This window comes from Nothobranchius furzeri, chromosome 4, assembly GCF_043380555.1.
Source record: "Nothobranchius furzeri strain GRZ-AD chromosome 4, NfurGRZ-RIMD1, whole genome shotgun sequence".
NCBI lineage: Eukaryota > Metazoa > Chordata > Actinopteri > Cyprinodontiformes > Nothobranchiidae > Nothobranchius > Nothobranchius furzeri.
The window spans coordinates 63,505,680-63,525,160 of record NC_091744.1 but is presented as its reverse complement, the minus strand read 5'-3'; the positions used below and the strand labels follow the sequence as shown (position 1 = coordinate 63,525,160).

The 19,481-nt window shown below is 41.2% G+C and overlaps 1 protein-coding gene across 1 annotated transcript in view; it reads right to left on the bottom strand.

Annotated features, from left to right (window-relative positions):
* tspan18b (tetraspanin 18b) overlaps positions 1-19,481 on the bottom strand; it is a 49,320-nt gene that overhangs the window by 15,669 nt on the left and 14,170 nt on the right. Inside the window, exon 2 of the mRNA XM_015964202.3 lies at positions 5,886-5,961. Within this exon, the coding sequence (XP_015819688.1) occupies positions 5,886-5,888 (3 nt within the window). The 5' untranslated portion in view covers positions 5,889-5,961. The remainder of the gene's footprint in view (positions 1-5,885; positions 5,962-19,481) is intronic.

The window sequence follows — 19,481 nt, the reverse complement described above, 5'->3', positions numbered from 1 at the left end:
GTTTGAAATAGAAAAAAAATGTCAAAATGTCTTTCACTTCTTTTGTCTGAACTTGGCAGGCATCCATGAAATGTAATCTGGTAATAACCGGACAGTCTCTCTGCCGTCTAATGGACTCCTCTGGGTAATCTCTCCCTGCCTCTTTGGAACACAGATGAACTCTGGGTTATGATCGGTGCCAGGTTTGATTCCTGTCTGTTTTTGAAGCAGCTCTGCTGTCACTCAGATGTGACTCCACTCTGACCCCCTCATCCTGCCGCTGCACAGTCGACTCAGGTGAAATAAACCACAGCCTTCTGAAAACTCTCCTGACTGACGGGGATGCTTTAAGTGCTTCTGCTGCAAAACTAAAAAGTAAACGTCTAAGTGAAAAGAAAAGCCTTTTCTTGATATCTTTTGTTTCATCACTGCACATTTTCATTGGTTTGTTCTTCATTCTGCTACTAATCACGACGTATTGTGAGATACAAAGAAAGCTTTTTTTATTTGTCTCATCAAGAATGTGTAAACGTTGCTGTGACAATGAAACTGAACAACACCAGAGATACAAAAACTTTCTTTGTCTGCCTTAGAACCCATTTAAAAAAATAATTGAGCGCTTTTGGTTTCCTCACCAGCCAGAAGAGGGAATTATCTTTTCCTTCAATCCTTTCCTTGCAGGACCAAGAAAAAAGATTTAGAGTGATGCTTAAATACTTTCTGTAAATCATAATGATATGCTAAGATATTGATTACCCTCCAAGTGGTACTCTGAAAGCTACCGACCACTTCCTGTCCTGAGATGGGTTTTAAGTAACGCCACCCTTTTCCAGACCTAACTGAAAGGCCCAATGAAGGCCCCAGTAGCTTTTAATTGAGATCTGCATGAATTAATGTCTCACAGAAAGCAGCGTGCATTATCTGTTCTCACCTCCACAGATTCCCAGCGACAATCCTGAGCCCAGAAGAATGAAAACTGTATTTTCAAGAAAAGGGAACTGCGAGGCTGGAAAACCTCCCAAGAGTCTGCCGGCTTCTTATAACCCCAAACAAAATGCCTGATCTATTTTCCAGCCTCTCCCATTTGCTTCCATCGCAGAGTCAAACCAACTGTCAGATGTGGAGCAAATTTTCTTCTGTGCATTAAAATTCATTGCTTTCATTGAATGAAATGGGTTATACTGTACTTCCCTAGCTGGGCTGCAAATAATAAGGTGCAAACCAGCCCTGTATAAATCAAACTGCCACAGAGAAAGTGCAGAGTAAACAAACTGGTCTTTCCCATGACTCCCACGAGACTGTAGGTCCTCATCGATCACAAGCCATACAGATCGGACCACTGGGTCTTGGAATATTCTGCAGTGTGTGTTATCTGTAGAAGGGAAACACGGCTCACAGGTACTGCAGTTTTGCAACAATTCACATAGATTTAAAGCAGATCCTCCTCTGGTGTGCTGTTCAGCAAACTCAGCAATATTTTAAGATGTGTGAAGTTGTCTGTGTGACCTGACAAAAAACAAGCAATAAAAACAAGCATCGCAAAGAAAACTGTACTAATGAGATTGCACGTGTGTCACTGAGATGGCAGTCTGAGGTATCCTGCCTCAGCCGTCTCCATCTGTGTATTCTACTGCAGACATCATTAAATGCCATGCAGCATGAAGATTTTTGTTTACTCTTGGAGATCCCTCACCAGCTTGGGCTGAGGATGTCAGCATGGTGGAGTTTGATAGTGGGATTAATGAGAGTCAAGAGTGACTCCACGATAACGACAGGAGTCAGAGCTCCGTAATGAGGACAAACCCATCCGACCTACATTTTTCTTCGAATGAGGAAATCTGAATGATTGCTAAAAGCATTTCCCCCACTTTATATAGACAACAAGAGCTCCATTTACTTGGCACCTACACAAGAAACCATTACGGTTATGTCAACCTTCTCTAATTTAAAGACAAAGATCCTCAAGGAAAGTCTTTTTCTATAAATAGCCCATCCTTGTGAGGTTCCCCCCCTGAAACTGTCACTTTCTGCACGATTAATGAAGTGAATCCATACGCCTCTGCTCCATTGGACTAATGTATCACAGCAAGGACGCTTTGTCTGTTCCTCGACAAACGGTCGCCACCCTCCTCCATCCACAAGACCAGTTCACTCCATGATGAACGTGGACCTGCATAGCAAATAATCATTACAACTGAAAACCTCTTGAAATTGTAAAAGCTGAAACTTGACCTGTTTAAATGTTATTGACCCTCTAAGCGATCACCTGTAATTGAACCTTGGGGATAGTCTGCTTGTTCCAGTCTTTCTGGTGTAGCTGGAGCAGGTGGTTGATACTCTATGTGCTAATGCCTCCCCAACAATGACACCAAGAGACCACACACATGCTGCATCACCCTTTATCTCAATTAAAAACTCATTTTCATAGTTTTCCATGACTTCCTAAATCAGCCACTGCAAGTAAACACCCCCAGATCCCCTTGCAATGAGAAAGGTCCTCTTGAGGCACGCCATGTTCCCTAATGAACCTCCAATTAGGAGAGAATGAGCCCTGGGCTGTGCCGTCACACCAAGGAGCTTTGAAGTGCACTGAATGCAAAGCAGCCATAGCTTTGTAAGCTTGGAGGGAACACCGAGTTTCCAAACAACAATGAACAACTGCAAAAAGAAAGTGTACAAAAGTGGCTCAAAGGCAACCGAGTCAAAGTGTGCGTGTGGGTGCGAGTGACCAGAGCTGAAGCACTAATGGCTTTGGAGGTTCAGGAAGTAGTGCTGGCTAAATGCTCAGGTGGACAGAAATAAATAGCATCTCCACAGGCAAACTGAGCCTCACATTATGTATATATCCCAGAGTGGTGATGAAAAAGCTCCCTCTTGCAACACCATGTATTACTTGATACAGTCGTTCCCATGCGTGCTACAAATGTAAAACAGTTTCTGTCTGAGCCTGAACTATCCTGACCCTTTTCACTTAGGAACGATATTATATGAATCCCAGAAGACAGAAGTCCTCTGACCAGGCAGCTGATCCACCCCTGAATAACAGCCTGATTAACCAGGAAAACTCCCACAATGAACAAATGCATACAGTCAGAGACAGGCGGACCATGTGTTGTCAACATTACTGCAGGCCACATTCCTGACATCCCAACTGGGCCCATGTCCAGCTGTTAGTTCAGTACTAACTGTTGTTGTTAAAACTTCTGCCGTTAAACCAATTTTCCAGCTTCCAAGGTTAGAGAGATTGGCTAAGCTGGAAGGGAGCTGATAACTTCTTGATATTAAACTTCAGCAGAGGATCTATGGAGAAGATAAGTGGGTTTTGGCCTCTATTGAACATACGTTTGAAGCCGTCGCTTTCCCACAACTGAGACTTTTATTTAATTATTTCACCACCTTCATTCGGCTGAGTGAAAATACAAACTGGCTGCATGAGAAAGGATCAATAACGGGCCCACGCGTAAAGCCAATGATGCATTGATCCCCTGGAGCTCCAGTTCTTAGTCTGCTGGTTATCTAGCACTGAGGGCATGTAGTAGCAGCTCACAATGAACACATAAACACTTCTGCACAGCTGCTAGGGCTTTTCCCACATGGCGTTTTAGAGGATGACACATGGCCTATGGGAATTCCCACAAAAATGAGTTACAATCCAATTCTAAATGAAATGTTTCATAATTACACAACGAGGCTGGCGTGTCTCGGTGTGTGTGTGTGTGTGTGTGTGTGTGTGTGTGTGTGTGTGTGTGTGTGTGTGTGTGTGTGTGTGTGTGTGTGTGTGTGTGTGTGTGTGTGTGTGTGTGTTGGGGGGGTATTTCCATGCACTTCTGCCTTCTAGCCTAATTTATACTTTAGCACACTACTCCACAAGTTTGTGTAATATTATTCTATTCTTTATTAGCCATTAACTGTGTAGGAAATGATGTGGAAAAGCTTGAGGGGACCCTAAGTTTGAGCTCTGGGGAGCACTGCTGATGACTGATGTGAACCGAGTTTGAGTTGAAGTTGTAGCAGCTGAACAGATAATGTCCAGATTAGGTGTTAAGAGATATTAAAGAAAGTCAAAACATTGTTTCCACTAGATATGACATAGTTAAAAGGATACTGTTCTACGAGGATGAGTACACCATTTTCTGCTGCTATCAGCTGGTTGTTTGTGACCTTCAATAGTGATTTCAAACATGTAAAAAAAAACTGGAAGAAATGTCTGGCCAAGTACTTTTTTACAGCAATTTAGAAATAAATCTGAATGTTGTTAAAGTTAGGGTTGCTGCTTCATCAGAGATTATGTTAGAAAAACTAAAAACAGACAGAAAAAGTAATTAAAATGTGTGACTTAAACAACATGGAGTCAGATTTAGGTAATCGTAAATAAATAATTCAAATATGTCTTGATACTTGTTTTAAATAAGCTATTAAATGATGTGAAAAGGACTGATGGTCACCAGGATTCTGCCCTGAGGAACACCAGATAAGTGGGTTTTATTTGCATTAAAGTTGATAAAACTGAATGTGTTAGCTAGTTTGTTTTAAAAAAAAAAGAAACCTAGGGTTTAAAGAAAATAGAGTTCAGATCAGTAGGAATACATGACAAACTGGAAATTGTATGGCCAATAAAAAAATGTTGTTTTACAGATATTGTCAACAGAAGAAAACAAAAGGAGATAAAGCTTTTCCTAACAAAGACATTTATTCCAGAGAAAACAATCATAATCAAACCAGTTTCAATTTACTTAATTGCAGATGTTTGTTCTCTCTCCAAAAGCTTGTCTTTTGAATTTTGCTGGAATCTTTCCCAATGTCCTTAAACACTATGGTAACCCAGATAATGGTGTGACACTGGCCTTTGTCTGCTGAGGAGTGTTTGGCATCAAGCTCCAGTTCCTGTTAAAAAACAAAGGGGTGCTCAGGCGCTTTACAACAGGACGGGATAGTGTTTGGCCACCATGTGTCTGATGAACAACCCCTCACACGCCGGTAGGCGACCATATGTTGGTTTGAATAAAACTGTCTCCCCTGTGTAGAAAGCCTGAAAGCTGTTCCATCACTCACTGATGGCTTCATGTTGTGCAAACATAAGCAAACCATCACACCGTGAGAGAGGGATACAAGGTGCATAACCCGTAGTGATACTATTTAAAGTGCAAGGCAGTAGAGACAAAGCCCAGTGGATCAAGAGTTTGGAGATGCTTTTGATGAGAGGTAAAAGAAAAATCACCCACTGCTGCTAATAAGGTCATAAAATAAGTTATCTGAGAGGGGTTGACCAGTGTTGAAGTAGCAAAAATCCATCTCTATCAGTACGAGAGTTGGTTTTGAAAATGACTATTTCATGTTTACAGAGTTAGAAAAACAATTTCAATTTGCCAACACACAGATGTGATTCACAGATTTGTTTTAGCCTCGTGCTAAAACTGATTAAAGCTGATCTGTCGGGTCTAAACGCCCCTTTAACCTCTCAATCCATACAGGTCTGCAGCTCAGCCATGCCCAGAATACTAATGTTATGAATGTCAATGCAAATCAGAGCCTAACAAAGACCAATGCCAGCACGATGTGATGGTTAAAGGACAAAAGCTTTTCTGCCTGTTTGCGGGACCGGCTCCGTGCACCGGCTCTCGCTCCGGCACTCTGCCTCCTGTCGACGGTAACAATGGCTTTGCGCCTGTGCTGTCAGCATCTTACTGAAAAGAGTCTGTCAACAAGCTCTTTCTGCAGTGACTCTTGCGGTTTTAACACGTGTGTGTGCCGAGGTAGAAAACACTCAAGGCAGCCGCTGTACCAGACTGCAGGAAAACCAAGGAGAATAAATACATTCCTCACATGAATATATGTTAAAAATGAAAGTTGGGAGAGGTTTTTTCGACATCAAATGTGCCATGCTTGAAGACAAAGCAATCCCATACCATCAGTGTCTCTTTGTTCTTATCAGCTGAAGGTGACGACTCTTCTGGCTATCCTCTCCTCTCCTGTTTTCATGGGCTGTTGGACAGAAGGAGAGGAAAACACAGGTTAAGATTCGGCTAATGGGATGAACACAGAAGCATCAGAAAGGACAGAATACCAAAGGCACACATTTGTCTTGATATTTGCAATAAATTTCAGCTGGATGAAAGCGCAAGCGAAAGAAAATAACAAAGAAAATGAAATTGTGGGACACTTAAAGTGACAGAGATTGCATTTATTATTTACGAAGCTCTTGCTCCCAGCAGCACACTAATCTGTGGCTGCAAAAGTGTTTCATCTGTGTGAATATTTCACCTCTCAGCTGTGAGGTAAAATGACCAAAACAAAAAAACGGCATCACCTTTAAAAGCTCAAAACAAAGTCGCATCTAAGGAAAATATTAGCATTGGCTTCCAGGCATTAGAATCTATGAGGATTCTCAAAAGGTTAATTGTTCATTATTAGAAAATCCAATGTTCCCCGCTTTCCTCACAGAGCTCCCGTCTTGACCTTGAGGAGCTCTGAACTCATGCATTATTCACTGAAAGTAGAATACCTTCTTTTTCTTTACACACACTGCTGACTTTAGCCGTCAATGCAAGAAATGTCTCCAACCAAGCGTGTCTAATGAGCATAAAGGCTTTAAACTTTCCCCATCTCTAAATTGCTTTGGCACGACTGTCTCCTAGCTGAAAATAACGATATAGCAATGAGCACCAATTAAACTGCTGCTATTCCAGCCCCCATGAGCGAAAATAGTCAGCAGCATGATTTTGACTGACTACACTTTGGAGCCGGTTTCAAAGTGCTGGCACTGACAACCCAGCACCAAAAGTGGAGACGAGCTGTCTTTCGAAGACATGAGCAGCATGCAGTTCTTGCAGAAGGGTATTTCTCTGACAAGGACCAAGGATGGAGAATATCCCTGGAGGATTCCAGCTGATAGAGCCAGAAACATCATCCCGTCGACACACCATATTGCCAGGAGACATCACATTCAGCAGGACACAAAACCCAAGTGACAGTGACAGCAACGCCCCCGCTACCCACTCACACACACACCCGTGAAGAATATTGGGCTGTGATTGCATCTGGAAAAGCTAGAGTAAGGAAAATGGACGACTCTTAGAAGAGGAGATGCACCTGGATGGTGCACAACCTTATCGTGAAAGCTTGGAAATGAACACATTCAGGGAAACACATGCACCGAGTGCCAAATAATGCAATGTATTCCCTGTATGGTTTAGCTAACATAACCCTGGGCAGTACCATCTCTTTTTGTTTTGTTTTAGAATTTTACAAAAATGAGTAGATTAGTAAGTAGCTGTCATTATGATGGTCTGCAACAGCCCTGAGCAGCTGAGAGCCTGTGGCAGAGGTAGTCTCTTTTGAACCCTTGTTTAGAGAGCTATCAGCCAGTGGAAAGCAACAGTGTGGAGGGTCTGCAATAATTTTTGGTTTCCATGGAAACGCTTTCATAGGAAAGTGGAGCACCAATAGGATGCGGAGACCTCATTGAGTTGGTTATGGGGGTGCGAACTGAGATCAGCGCAGACGGCTGAGAAAGCACAACAATAGGGCGAAGTCTCAAGGGGGACCAGAAAGGCCAGACCGCTGAAGGTCCAACAAAACGGGAGCCACGGCTTCACACCAGAGAAAAGGTTTTGTCTACGGCCGCTCAATGGCTTTCCTTCTAAAAAAATCACTGGAAAATTTACAATTGACATTTAGGTTCATGAGCATTGTGGGCAACTGAAACATCAAAGCAGTCGTTAATTGAAAACCCTCTGCTGATATTTCAGCCTCTGACAATCATGTTACATCATCGAGATCTAGCTTTTTTGTTAGACAGCGGGATGTTTTTAATCGTGAGCTTCCACAATCAACATTAGTGACTTCCTGTAATTCTCTTCAGATCTGAGACAGTGGGGGAAACAGGAAAAATGCACTGCAACAAAAGTACTGTATAAATGACCTTTAACCTTTCCAATGTACAAATTTGTCAGCTCTGAAGACCGGAGATGATTTTGATGTTTGTAGGAAAGCTTTGCCCACTTTCATGATGCATGGAGAAAAAAAAAATCATGTTTCAGCAGCGCTCAAGTTATGGAGACGAAAAGATCTTAAAATAATGAATCAAAAATACAACAGAGTCATGATTCCACAGCAAGAAAGCGATTAGGGATGTCCCGATACAACATTTCAATTCTGATACGATACCGATATTGCAGCCTTCAGGATTGACCAGTACCGATATCAATCTGATATCGTATCACAAATCATACATGCTTTTCCCTTCTTCGTAGTGTGGAATGTATGAAAGGCTTGATCAAGTGATGTTACTCAATCAGCGAACAAGGGCCAATAACACTAAGTCTGAAAAAAAAGACTAAATTTTCTTAACCATTGGTTGCAAAAATGTGAACCTTAACGGACTGCTTATATCGGAGATTTTTGATGCCGTCTGATGTAATCCGATACATTGATTTTAGGCCGATATCTAATGACCTCCGGTATCGATATCGGAATGGGACATTCCTAAATGTGATTGCTTTTAAAAAAGGTGTTTTGAATGCGGCTGGAGCTTCTACTAGAGCCTGACCAAGTTTTTTCCAGTCAAACATATGTAAGAAAGTTCTGCAAGAGGAAATAACAACACACTAATGGTTCTTAGAGTCGAGGCTCGGGCCTCGCTGTGGGGCACTAAACAGGGGTTTGGAAAACTGAATTGAAAAATCAATCCTTACAGCATTTCAACTTGAGTTTAACAAAATATAAAAGCAGAAAGATATGATTTAAAACTACAGCACAGTTTTATTTTCCCAGGAAGTGTGCTTTCCTCTATATAACCTTATTTTACTTTGTTTCACCATTCCGTTGACCACCTGGCTTAAAGAAAACACCTGTATCTGCAAATGCAACCGGTCAACTCGTTGAACAAGCAAGACTGTTTGGATAATAGCCAAGCTCATACACTCTAATTAGGGCAATCTCCTTTAGTGGTGCTGATCAGGCAGGAAATGTTAGTGGAAATGTCAGAGGTCAGAGAGCAGCAGGTAATTTGGGTGGCGACGCATCCTCTGGAGACAGGAAGTGGAGAAGAAAACAAACAGGAAGTGAGAAATCTTTCATCTACATTTCACAGCTGGGCCTGAGATGAACTTCTTCACCAGTGTTAACAAAAGCAAAGGTCTTCTGCAGACACATTAATAGCAATAATGACCTCTGGGAGTCAAAGCTTTTTAAAGACACCTCATAAAATCTGGACCCCTATGGATGACATTTCTCCCTGCTGATCACTGGCCAGCCTCTAGCACTCCACATACATCACTCTGTAATATTATAGAAATTAGAAAAATGGTGCCTGTTGGTAGCTATATATCTCCTGAATGTCCTCTTTAATGAGGCCAATGCTGAGGCAGAATTATCGTCTAACTCCATCTAGGTTTATTGATCCAACAGTGTAAGTCAACCACAAGAGATAAAGATAAACCACAGAGATGGAGAAACAATCCCCAGCCTGATCAGAGGGCACCATGAAGCTAATCACTCATCCTATGCTCCCTGGTGACTCTTCTCTTTGTTCTCTGCACTACAGTAGACACTTAGGGGGTTTCATGCAAGTGAGGAGCAGAATTATATCAGCTAAAAGATGAAGGTTGAATTCATTAAGCAGTCTCCTGTTTTCTCAGCGTTAATCATTTTGGACTAAATGGAAACCTGATGAGAATGAAGCCCTCTGAAAATGTGCTCTGAGATAGCTGTTTTTTATGCAAATGAAAGGCGACACTGTGTCGACCTCTTTGTGGCAAATGTTAGCCAGGCCTCATGTCTGGATAGCAGGTTTCAGGCAGCACCTTGTACGTCTCATCAGGCTCACAGCTCTTCCAACACGTGCAACCTGCTTCTGTAATGACACATCAGCTTCTCCCTGGTGATCAGGTGAAGAACAACTGAGCTACTTGTTTTCTTTTAAAGCATGTCTGTCTAACTTAACCAGCTGCCTCATGCAACACCACACTTTCACCTACTTCCCAGGCCCGCAAGGCTCGCCCCGTGTCTCTGAAGAGCCAGACGCCTAGAGGGCATCCAAATGCTTCTTTGAAGTCGAGCGATTAAAGAGGAAAGACCTGTCGAATTGAGATGATGGGGTTAAGGCTGAGAGAGGAGGAGGATCAGCATGAGGGACAGGAAATGCTGTGAATACTGAGCACTCAGGACTCGTGGGACACAATTAAGAGCGAGGCTTTTTTTTAGTCAAGGTGAAAAAAAACACAGCATGGATTTCAGCCACATAGCCTTCCAAGCCAAGGTAAGAGTTCATTACTAAGCACACAGAGGGGGCTGTTAAACCTAGTTTGTTCACCAACGCCCCCACCCACACACCCTGCAAGCTGTCAAACAGCTACACGATAATCATTTCCATCCCAGGTCAAAGCCTACAGCAGCAAAAGCCTGAGAGAAGTTTTCATTAACCCTCTCAGGCTCAAAATAAGTTTTGATAAAAGGACGAAAAACTAAGTCCTTCAGGGGTACTTCTGAGTTAAGCAATGCTCATGAAATACGTTTGTGGAGTAACCAGGCAGGTAGGTTTTAACGTTGCAAATCTGCAACGCCTGCCTCCAGAGGGTTAATGGTGTTTTTCTGATGAAAACATTATGACTGTAAGGTCAAGCTTGGATTTTTCTTTTTATCAGAGTAGGAACCATCTTCAGCAAAAGGGGTTCCACAGGGACAATAAAGGTGATGCACCGCTCTCTGAGGTGTAACTTTACCAGAGAGCATGGGGGGTCTGAGTCAGTCAGAAAGTCTGCTCAGAACAAAATACTTCTACAAAATCTGAAAGGCAGCCGGTAAGATAAATTTATAATATATTGCTTGTTAAATGAGAAATAGTTGACCTGATTATTGATTGTTTGCCTAGACATGGCCCAAACAATTGAGATTCTGGGTGATTTGTTTGGTTTAATCATAACATTGTGAATGTTTGCCAATTAGTGAGATAAAGACTGTAATTTGCTTGTTTGTGGCGGATTTCTCAATATTTCATGTGGTGATGAATCTGCTCCCAAAATGGTTTGTCCATTTTTGGGTTCTGTGATTAGACTCCAATAGTAGATGCATTACTGATGTTATTGATAATTATGATAAATAGCTTCTATTTTTCTAAGGTAACTAAAAGTTGATGCCACAAAATAATTACGTAAAGTCTGTAAATCTAATTTAAGGGTAAATGTTTGCTTGTTTGAAGGTTTTTCACCTAACCTGACCCGAGCTGACATGCTGAAAAATAGACATAAAAGCAAAAAGTAAAGCATCGTTTCAGTCTCGGAGTGAAATCCAGTTTCGCAACTCTGGGTGGATGTTTATCCCTCTAGAGTAGGAAGGCACGAAAGAGTGCTGGACTAATTTGTAGTCAAAGTTGAGAAAAGAGTAAAATTACTCCAATTTTTCATCTTATGATTATTTTGTCGTTATTAAACTGCAGCTGGAATCCAAATTTGTGTAACATTTCTAAGAAATAAATAATCGTAATGAGTTATAAGTTGTCATATTTTTTTACATTTTAAATGCAAATTACTTATTGAAACATCAGAAAAAATGCTATCTGCAGGAATGGCAAACGGCCTTTAATCCTACAATGAACTGGTCCCATCTGTAGTCAAAGTTCAGGATCACCCACAAAAATACAGGAAACAATGTTTTAGCCTGTGTTTTTATAAAAAATCTCATTAGCCATTGGACGGATTTGATTTAAACTTTAAGAAGTCAACATAATTGAAGGCAACCAACTCTGACAAACACAAAAATGGCCATGAGCCAGTCAATATTACAGATTTAGTCATTGAAAAACATAATCTGAGCCCCAACTGTGAGATTCATGATGGCATTTTGGTTTAAACCTGATGATAAAGGCCTTTCATTTGACTATTTTACTCATAGTGATGAGTGTGTGAAAGCTCTACAAAAAAAGCAACAGCTATAATGGTAACATGTTATAAATCAACTAACAAGTTGTTCCCTACATGTGACATTTTTCTCCAGACGACACATGTACAGCCACAGGGACACCACTATCCTGAAAGTCAAAGCAGCCACACAAGCAAGTGTTAAGAAAAAACATCTGGCAACAGCTTTTAGGCCTCATTTAAATTTTGCTAAAATACCATATGCTAAAATACTAAAATGCCATATACCATATAAATACCATATTGCATACTGTATGGCTGCTGCATATTCCAGATGCAGCAGCCATACATGATGGTTTCCTGTATGGCTGCTGCAATCAGATTCTGCAGCAAAGTAGATTGTAGCTGAGATGACTCTAAAATACTTATGAAAATGTCCTTCAGCTTTAAAACTGGTCTGAACTGAGACACTCCACCTATTGTGGCGACTCACTGAGCTTCCTGTCTTTCTAAGGCGAACCAGTTTGTTAAGTGATCTGATAAAACACTCGTTAAACTTCAGTGTAAAAGACACACAAGTAGTGAAACCAGATATTAGTGCATTTCCAGCAGACAAAACTCTTATTTTCTAAAGAAAAAAACTATTGAAGGCTCTCAATTTGAGCCGTGTGAAAAGGAAATCTCTATGAAACATTCTGGCCCATGTCAAGGTTTTTCTCTTGATAACATTTTTTACTGGTCAATGGCTGCTTGACATCACCACACACACACACACACACACACACACACACACACACACACACACACACACACACGCACACGCACACATGCATGCACACACACTCTCACAAACTCTTATTCATAATAAAAATGTCATTATGACACAAAAATGTTGGAGTTTTCTGAGCCATTTTTAGAGCAGATTCAGTGGAACTGGACTGAGATCAGTTTCTACAGGTAATTGCATGTAAAGGTATCAAATATTTATTTCAGTTGTCTTTTCAGCAAGTGAAACAACACCAGGCAGTTGCTAGAACCACCTATATTTTAGTCAGTTGGGTTAGGTACAAAAACATGTGAGCTTGTTTTCTAGAAAATTGGTAAATGTTAATTGTTGCACAGATATGACCACATTACGGCCTTTATTAATATCTGATATGCATGCTGCTGTTGTAGGCGATAACCAGAAATTATAAATAATATTTATTTCACTACACTTTTGACAGCGTAAAAGCTACCGCACCACCTGCATTACCTCTTTGCTTCAGTGAAACACAATCACTGTCACATGACCAAACAATTACCACATGGCCCACCCCTTTATCTTTCTAAAAGACGGACTCAAATAACACCATGGAAATACACATCAGCTGTTAATATTAGCCCATTTTTACTTATCAGACCAATAATGATTTGTTAAAAATCGACCAACATTGGGTGATACCGATGTTGATGCCGATGGTGCACCCTTAAAGATGTAAAGAGGCTTACATCCAGGTGGGGTTAATTTTTATAGCATTCTCAATAACAACAAATTATATAAAATTACTGTATTTGAGCCTAATCCACTGAACTGTTAAAGTCGATGTAAGGTTAGGGCTGTTCACTCTTACAAGTGAATCATTTTTACATTTGTGGAAAACATTTTAACTTAGTGCATTAAGCATCAGACTAATGAGATAAACAGATTATTAGAGACCAACAACAAAACATCTAATTTGTCAGTTTTCCAAACTTTTCCTACGATTCCCAAAACCCAAATGTTTGGACCAATCAGCATCACGTCCTGGCATCTACAGGATTTTAAAAGAGACAACTGTAAACAATGTTATTTAATTGCATCTATTTCCATCTAGTGAAAGAGTCACAAACCCTAATGTTGACCTTTTAGTTTACTTTTGTTTTTACAATCAGCACCTGCTAACTTTGCACTAAAATCATGTAAGTAGCTAACTTATTGTAGCAAAGCATAGCTCCATAAAACTCGTATTTATTCTAACGACCTCTACACAAGTAGTACATGTGATTTGTATAAAACCAACAGGACTTCAGATTGTCTCTCTGCACATAATAGAGTAGGTATCTGTGGGGTTTTCACTTGGGGCTGCACAGGAGCAGCAGGACATCTGTCCCACTGGGTTACAAGAGCCAAAAAGCTTTAAACCTAGATTGTTTCCTCAGCGCAATGACGCCCTCCTCATAAATCTGCACATTCTCTGAAGAACACGAAAGCCCACAGATCCTACCATCTGTGTCAGCTCATGTGGGGATTCTTGTAACGAGCAGCAGGTAACAGATTCTGACACAACATCACAGAAAATAGGAGCAGGAAAGCAACACTCACTTCTTGTCTCACACACTGTCAAATACGACTCCAATAACGGCCAAGTCCTTCGAAAATGGGCCTCAGAAAGACGAGGGAAATAAAATGGGTTTATCACTTGAGCATCATGCTTTTGGATGTGAAGCAGAAGAAAGAGGAAATAGTGACAGCGGAAAACTAAAAGTGCACAAGGATGAACTCTACCCATTCCAAGACCTCAGGATACATTTCTTTCCTCACCATTAAGCTCCAGCTTCCATACTGGACAAAGAGTTGAAAGATTGTCTTTGAGGAGATATCCTGCTTTTGACTAGTCCTGAGAGCAAGCCAGGAAGAGGGGGGAATGTGGAAAAAAGTGTTGGGGGGGGTTAATCTTGTGAAAATGCAGGGGCACTTTAAGAAACATTTGTTCAAACAGCCAAAGGAGCCGCAAGCACGGAGATGTTAGACGAAACCAGGCTTGGCTCAACACAAACAGCACTCAGAGAAATGAGATTTAATCTGCAGATCCTAGAATGTATTGGCTAGAGGTAAACCAGCGGCACTAGCTGTGAGAACGTTCACATCCACCGGCCTGCTGCTTAGAAGAACAATACCTAAAACATCAGGGGTTAAACTGGGATTAGTCACATGGGGTGCTGTGGTTTCAGGGTTGCAGTGGATGAGCTGCTTTGTGTGCACAGATTTCAGAACGTGACATCATCAGACAAACTAAAACAAGGTGATCCTTCTTGTACAGTAGGTTTACCATCAGAGAAACAGCTGACTGTGTAATAACTTTCTGTGGGAGAATTCTTGTGTTTAACTCCACTGACATTAAAAAATATGTCTGCTTTAAAAGAAACGGGTCTAACTGTACCGCTCATAGTGTGTGTGTGTGTGTGTGTGGGGGGGGGGGGGGGTGAGATATTGGAGGTGTGACGTGAAAAGGGTTAAATGCGTGCGTCTCACTCTCAATACGTGAGAGTTGGCAGCTCTGGTAACTACTTGATTTGGAAAGCCAATACAGCACAGAACTGTAAACAGATACTCTGGCTAACAAGTACTTTTGTTCTATTTGTCAATTAAATAAAGTTGGTAGTCCAGCAGTGCTGAACTAGTATTTTTGGGTAAATCCTACTCATTATAATTAGGTTCTGTTTGTTAATTAGACAAAAAATGTAGAATTAACTCATTTTTCTTTATTTCTGTCTTTAACTAATTGATTTAGTCACGTTTTAGATTATTTTATCGGGAGACATTTAATATTCCAAAAAAAAAAATCTGTTTTCTCAGTGTACTATTCACTAATTCAAACCACAAATATCTGGATAATTTATAGGTTATAAGGACCAATAAAAAACAAATATGATTCTTGAATTGTTTTAACTGATATTGGGATTGTTTTTCTTTGACGCCAAAACCGAGAAAGCCTCCAGATTTGTGCTGCACCCTAGAGACAACCAACAGTTCCTGTTCAGTTGATCGAAGAGGTCGTAGAGGAAGATATTTATGCAGAAGCTCCAACAAATACGAAAAGGGTGCTCTACCATCAAGGGCTTTAACGCCGAGTTTGTCATAAACATGATGACTGAAGCGGAGTTCGCTGCGGCTCTTTCCTCTGGTCTAAATGATTTGGACACAAGTAGAAGCGCTAAAAGCATTTCTTCTTCTAAAAAAAATGTTTGCGCTGTTGCTAAATGCAATTTTTTTTACTACAGCTAGAAAACTACAGCGTTGTGCTGTACAGTCGGGATTTCCGTCTATTTTCTGATTGGTTACTTTTGATCTGCTTAGTCCCGCCCCTCAAGTGCCTCTGCCTGTGAGTTACCGGACTACAGTAGTTCTCTGTGCAGAATTAAGCAGAGGATGAGTCCGGCAGGCCAGGCCAGGCTAGGGTAACGTGCTCTCCCATATAAAAGTGACTCTGCAGTCATATTTGACTTCTTAGAGAAGTTTAACGTCCACAAATCCAGAACTGTGTGTTAAAAGTAAAACATTTGGGACTTGTTTTGCTCCTGGACATTATGGAGGCTTATTTGTAATTGTTCCTAGTTTAACATAAAAATGCCCATCCTCATGAAAATATTTACTTCTTTACTGTCTTTTCAGACAGATTCACTGATGGGCTGCTCTACAGATTATTGATGGTAAAACAAAATGTGGAACAATTGGTGAATGGATGTAAACCTGTAGTGATAAAAGGTACAGGGCTTTCACTGAATTATAATACAACAAATGCTAAACTGATTGTTTGCTGTCAAAAATGTGTTGTCATAGAAACAAAAAGAGAATATTTTAGGAGGTACTGAAACGATGTCAAGGCAGCACTCTTTACCCTTCACCCTGACAGGGAAAAGAGCTGTGTGGACACACACCTGTACTTTTCTTCCCTACTTTTCCATCCACCTGTCACTCAGCTGTCTTTCTGCCTGTCATGTGCTCACTGTCAGTGTGTTTACAGGGAAAGGAGGATTATGTGGAGGTAAACAGAGGTGTGGATGTGTTTTTATGTGATCTGGAGCAACCAGAGGAGTTTCAGCGCTGTGTTTGGGAGCAGTCATAGACAATCAGGGGTTTTCATGCCTTAAAATGTAAATAAACGCATGCCAAGTTAAGCACATCACACTGAAAAAGCATGTGTTTAATCCCTGTTAAAACTTCTAAAGTCGCTGGTGAAAAGAAACTCGGCAAACACGGATATTACAAGCCCCCAAAATAAAACTCTCACAAGGCAGGAACAACAAAAGTATGGGAATGGAGGAGCTATGGGTTGACTGGTCACGCTGAAACTCTTTCTCCCTAAGAATACTGCGCCTCCAGTCATGAGCTGTGGGAAAGGGAGTTTATGCAATTACATCACATTGATTTATGGGAGTGAGAGGGAGAGATAGGGAAAGGATGAAAACCGAGCTGCTTGGAGAGCGTCCAAAATGAAGTCCCAGAAGAAACACAAGTCGATAGATTCAAACCACAAAACATGATGGATCTGAGGCAATTGTATGGTCAGGCAAACATGGGGAATATAGTGAGGTCAAACTTACTTAAAATGATACGTTTTTAAATTTGATGCCACAATTCTACTTACAACACAGGCCCAGCGCTCGGTGCTCATGCAGATAAACTCAGAAAAGCAATAACAGCAGTTGATTCACTTTGAATTGTCTGAACTGAAGAAACTGATAAGACTCATCATGCTGCTGATGCCAACTTTCAGATTAATTGAAGTAGTGATGGAACTGTGAGTAAAACTGGTGCCATAAGCTTTAGAAGGGAAACACATCCCATGAGCTGCACCACAAACTCACAGCTCTAAATAAAGTGTCCCATCTAAAAGCTCTATTATGATTATAACCATGGAAGTAGTTTTCTTCCCTTTTGGGGGAATTTAATATAATATAGTCAAAAGGCAGGTAATGCTCTTTTTGCCTGTTTGTGTGTTTTAGTCTGTTCATCTGAGGAATCTAACAACACATCAATACATAGCGTTATGGTGATCGATCCAAAATGCAAAAATCTACAGAATAACTGTTTATCAAATGAACTTGTATTTTGCATATTGCTTCATTATGAAGTTCTGCTGACATGTAGTTTTCCACCGGTTCCTGCACATCACCAAACATGTTTAAAAAAGAAGCTAGCCGTGTCATGGCAAGCACTGAAGTGAGAAAATAGTCAGTGAAGAAATCATCTCTCCCCCAGGAAATGATGGTGTTCAATCATTTTATATCAATCAGTGGATCCTAAATTGAATCAAATCAAAACGGTATTGTGATTGAATTTGAGAGATCAGCAAACATCAAATCGAAATCCACCATAACGATATAAAATTTTAGCGTGATCCATCCATTTTCAGTCACTTATCCGGAGTCGGGTCGCGGGGGAAGCAACCTGAGGAGAGAGGCCCAGACTTCCCTCTCCCTAGCCACTTGGGCCAGCTCCTCTGGGAAAATCCCAAGGCGTTCCCCGGCCAGCCGAGAGACATAGTCCCTCCATCGTGTCCTGGGTCTTCCTTTTGGTCTTCTCCCAGTTGGAGGTGCCCAGAAAACCTCACCAGGGAGGTGTCTAGGATGCATCCTAACTAGATGCCTGAGCCACCTTATCTGGCTCCTCTGGATGTGGAGGAGCAGCGAATCTACTCCGAGCCCCTCCTGGATGACTGAACTTCTCACCCTATCTCTAAGGGAGAGCCCAGCTACCCTTCAGAGAATGACTCTTGTGTCTGCGATCTCGTTCTTTCGGTCACTACCCAAAGCTCGTGACCACAGGTGATGGTTGGAACTTAGATCGACCAGAGCTTTGTCTTCCGGCTCAGCTCTCTCTTCACTAGGGATGAGTACCGAATTCGGTACTTTTTAAGGTAACAACCGAATTCCATAGTACCGACCGAGCACCGATTCACGTCATTTCAAACGGTGCCTCGTTTCGGTACCCGTCCTTCTTAACGAGAACTTGACAAGACAGCTGCGCATGCGCAACAGCGTTATGTCGTCGGTCCCTGCGAGCGAGTTGTAAACAGAGCAGCATGGTAGAAAGAAAGAACGCTAAAGCTTGGGTCCACTTCACTAAATGTGATGGGTAACTGGGTGATGATGAAACCAGCGACAGACAACGATCTAAGTGAGACATCCTCATCTTAATCTGCTCCGGTAGGTAAATAAAATGTTTAAGTTACCTTGATATGTTAGCTTCCGTTTCGCTAATGGTGCGTTCGCTTTCTCCTCGGAACTCCGAATTTCCGACTGGTAGAACATGAACGCGCTCTAAAGTTTGGCTTCACTTTACTAAACGCGACGGGTGACTGGGTGAAGATTAAACCAGCGACAACGATTTAAGTGTGAGGCTTCATCGTTTTAATCTGCTCCAGCAGTTAAATAAACTGTTAAAGATAACGTTAGCTTGATATGTTAACTTCCATTGCCACCGTTGTTGTCAGCTAATGGTGCGTTCGCTTTCTCCTCGGAAATTCTAGCTTCCCAGTAGGAAAAATCAAATGAAAAAAGACGGCAAAAGGAATGAAGATACACAGTAAATTTAGTTCACAGTAAAGATGTTTGCTTCAGTTTAATTATCAGCTTATAAAACTACAAGAACAATGTTAAAATACAAACAGTTGAATGTTATTTATCGTGATATTTTTCAAATATGGTTATATATTGAGAAAAATGTATATTTAATTATAAAAGAGAATAAAAAAAAAACCTCTAAAGTATCGAAAATTGGTACCGTTAAGTACCGGTATCGATTCGTAGGTACCGGGAATTAGTACCGGATCGATTCAAATGTCAAAGGTACCCATCCCTAGAGGACGCTGTTAAAAAATGCTGGAATGCCATGTTGTAAAC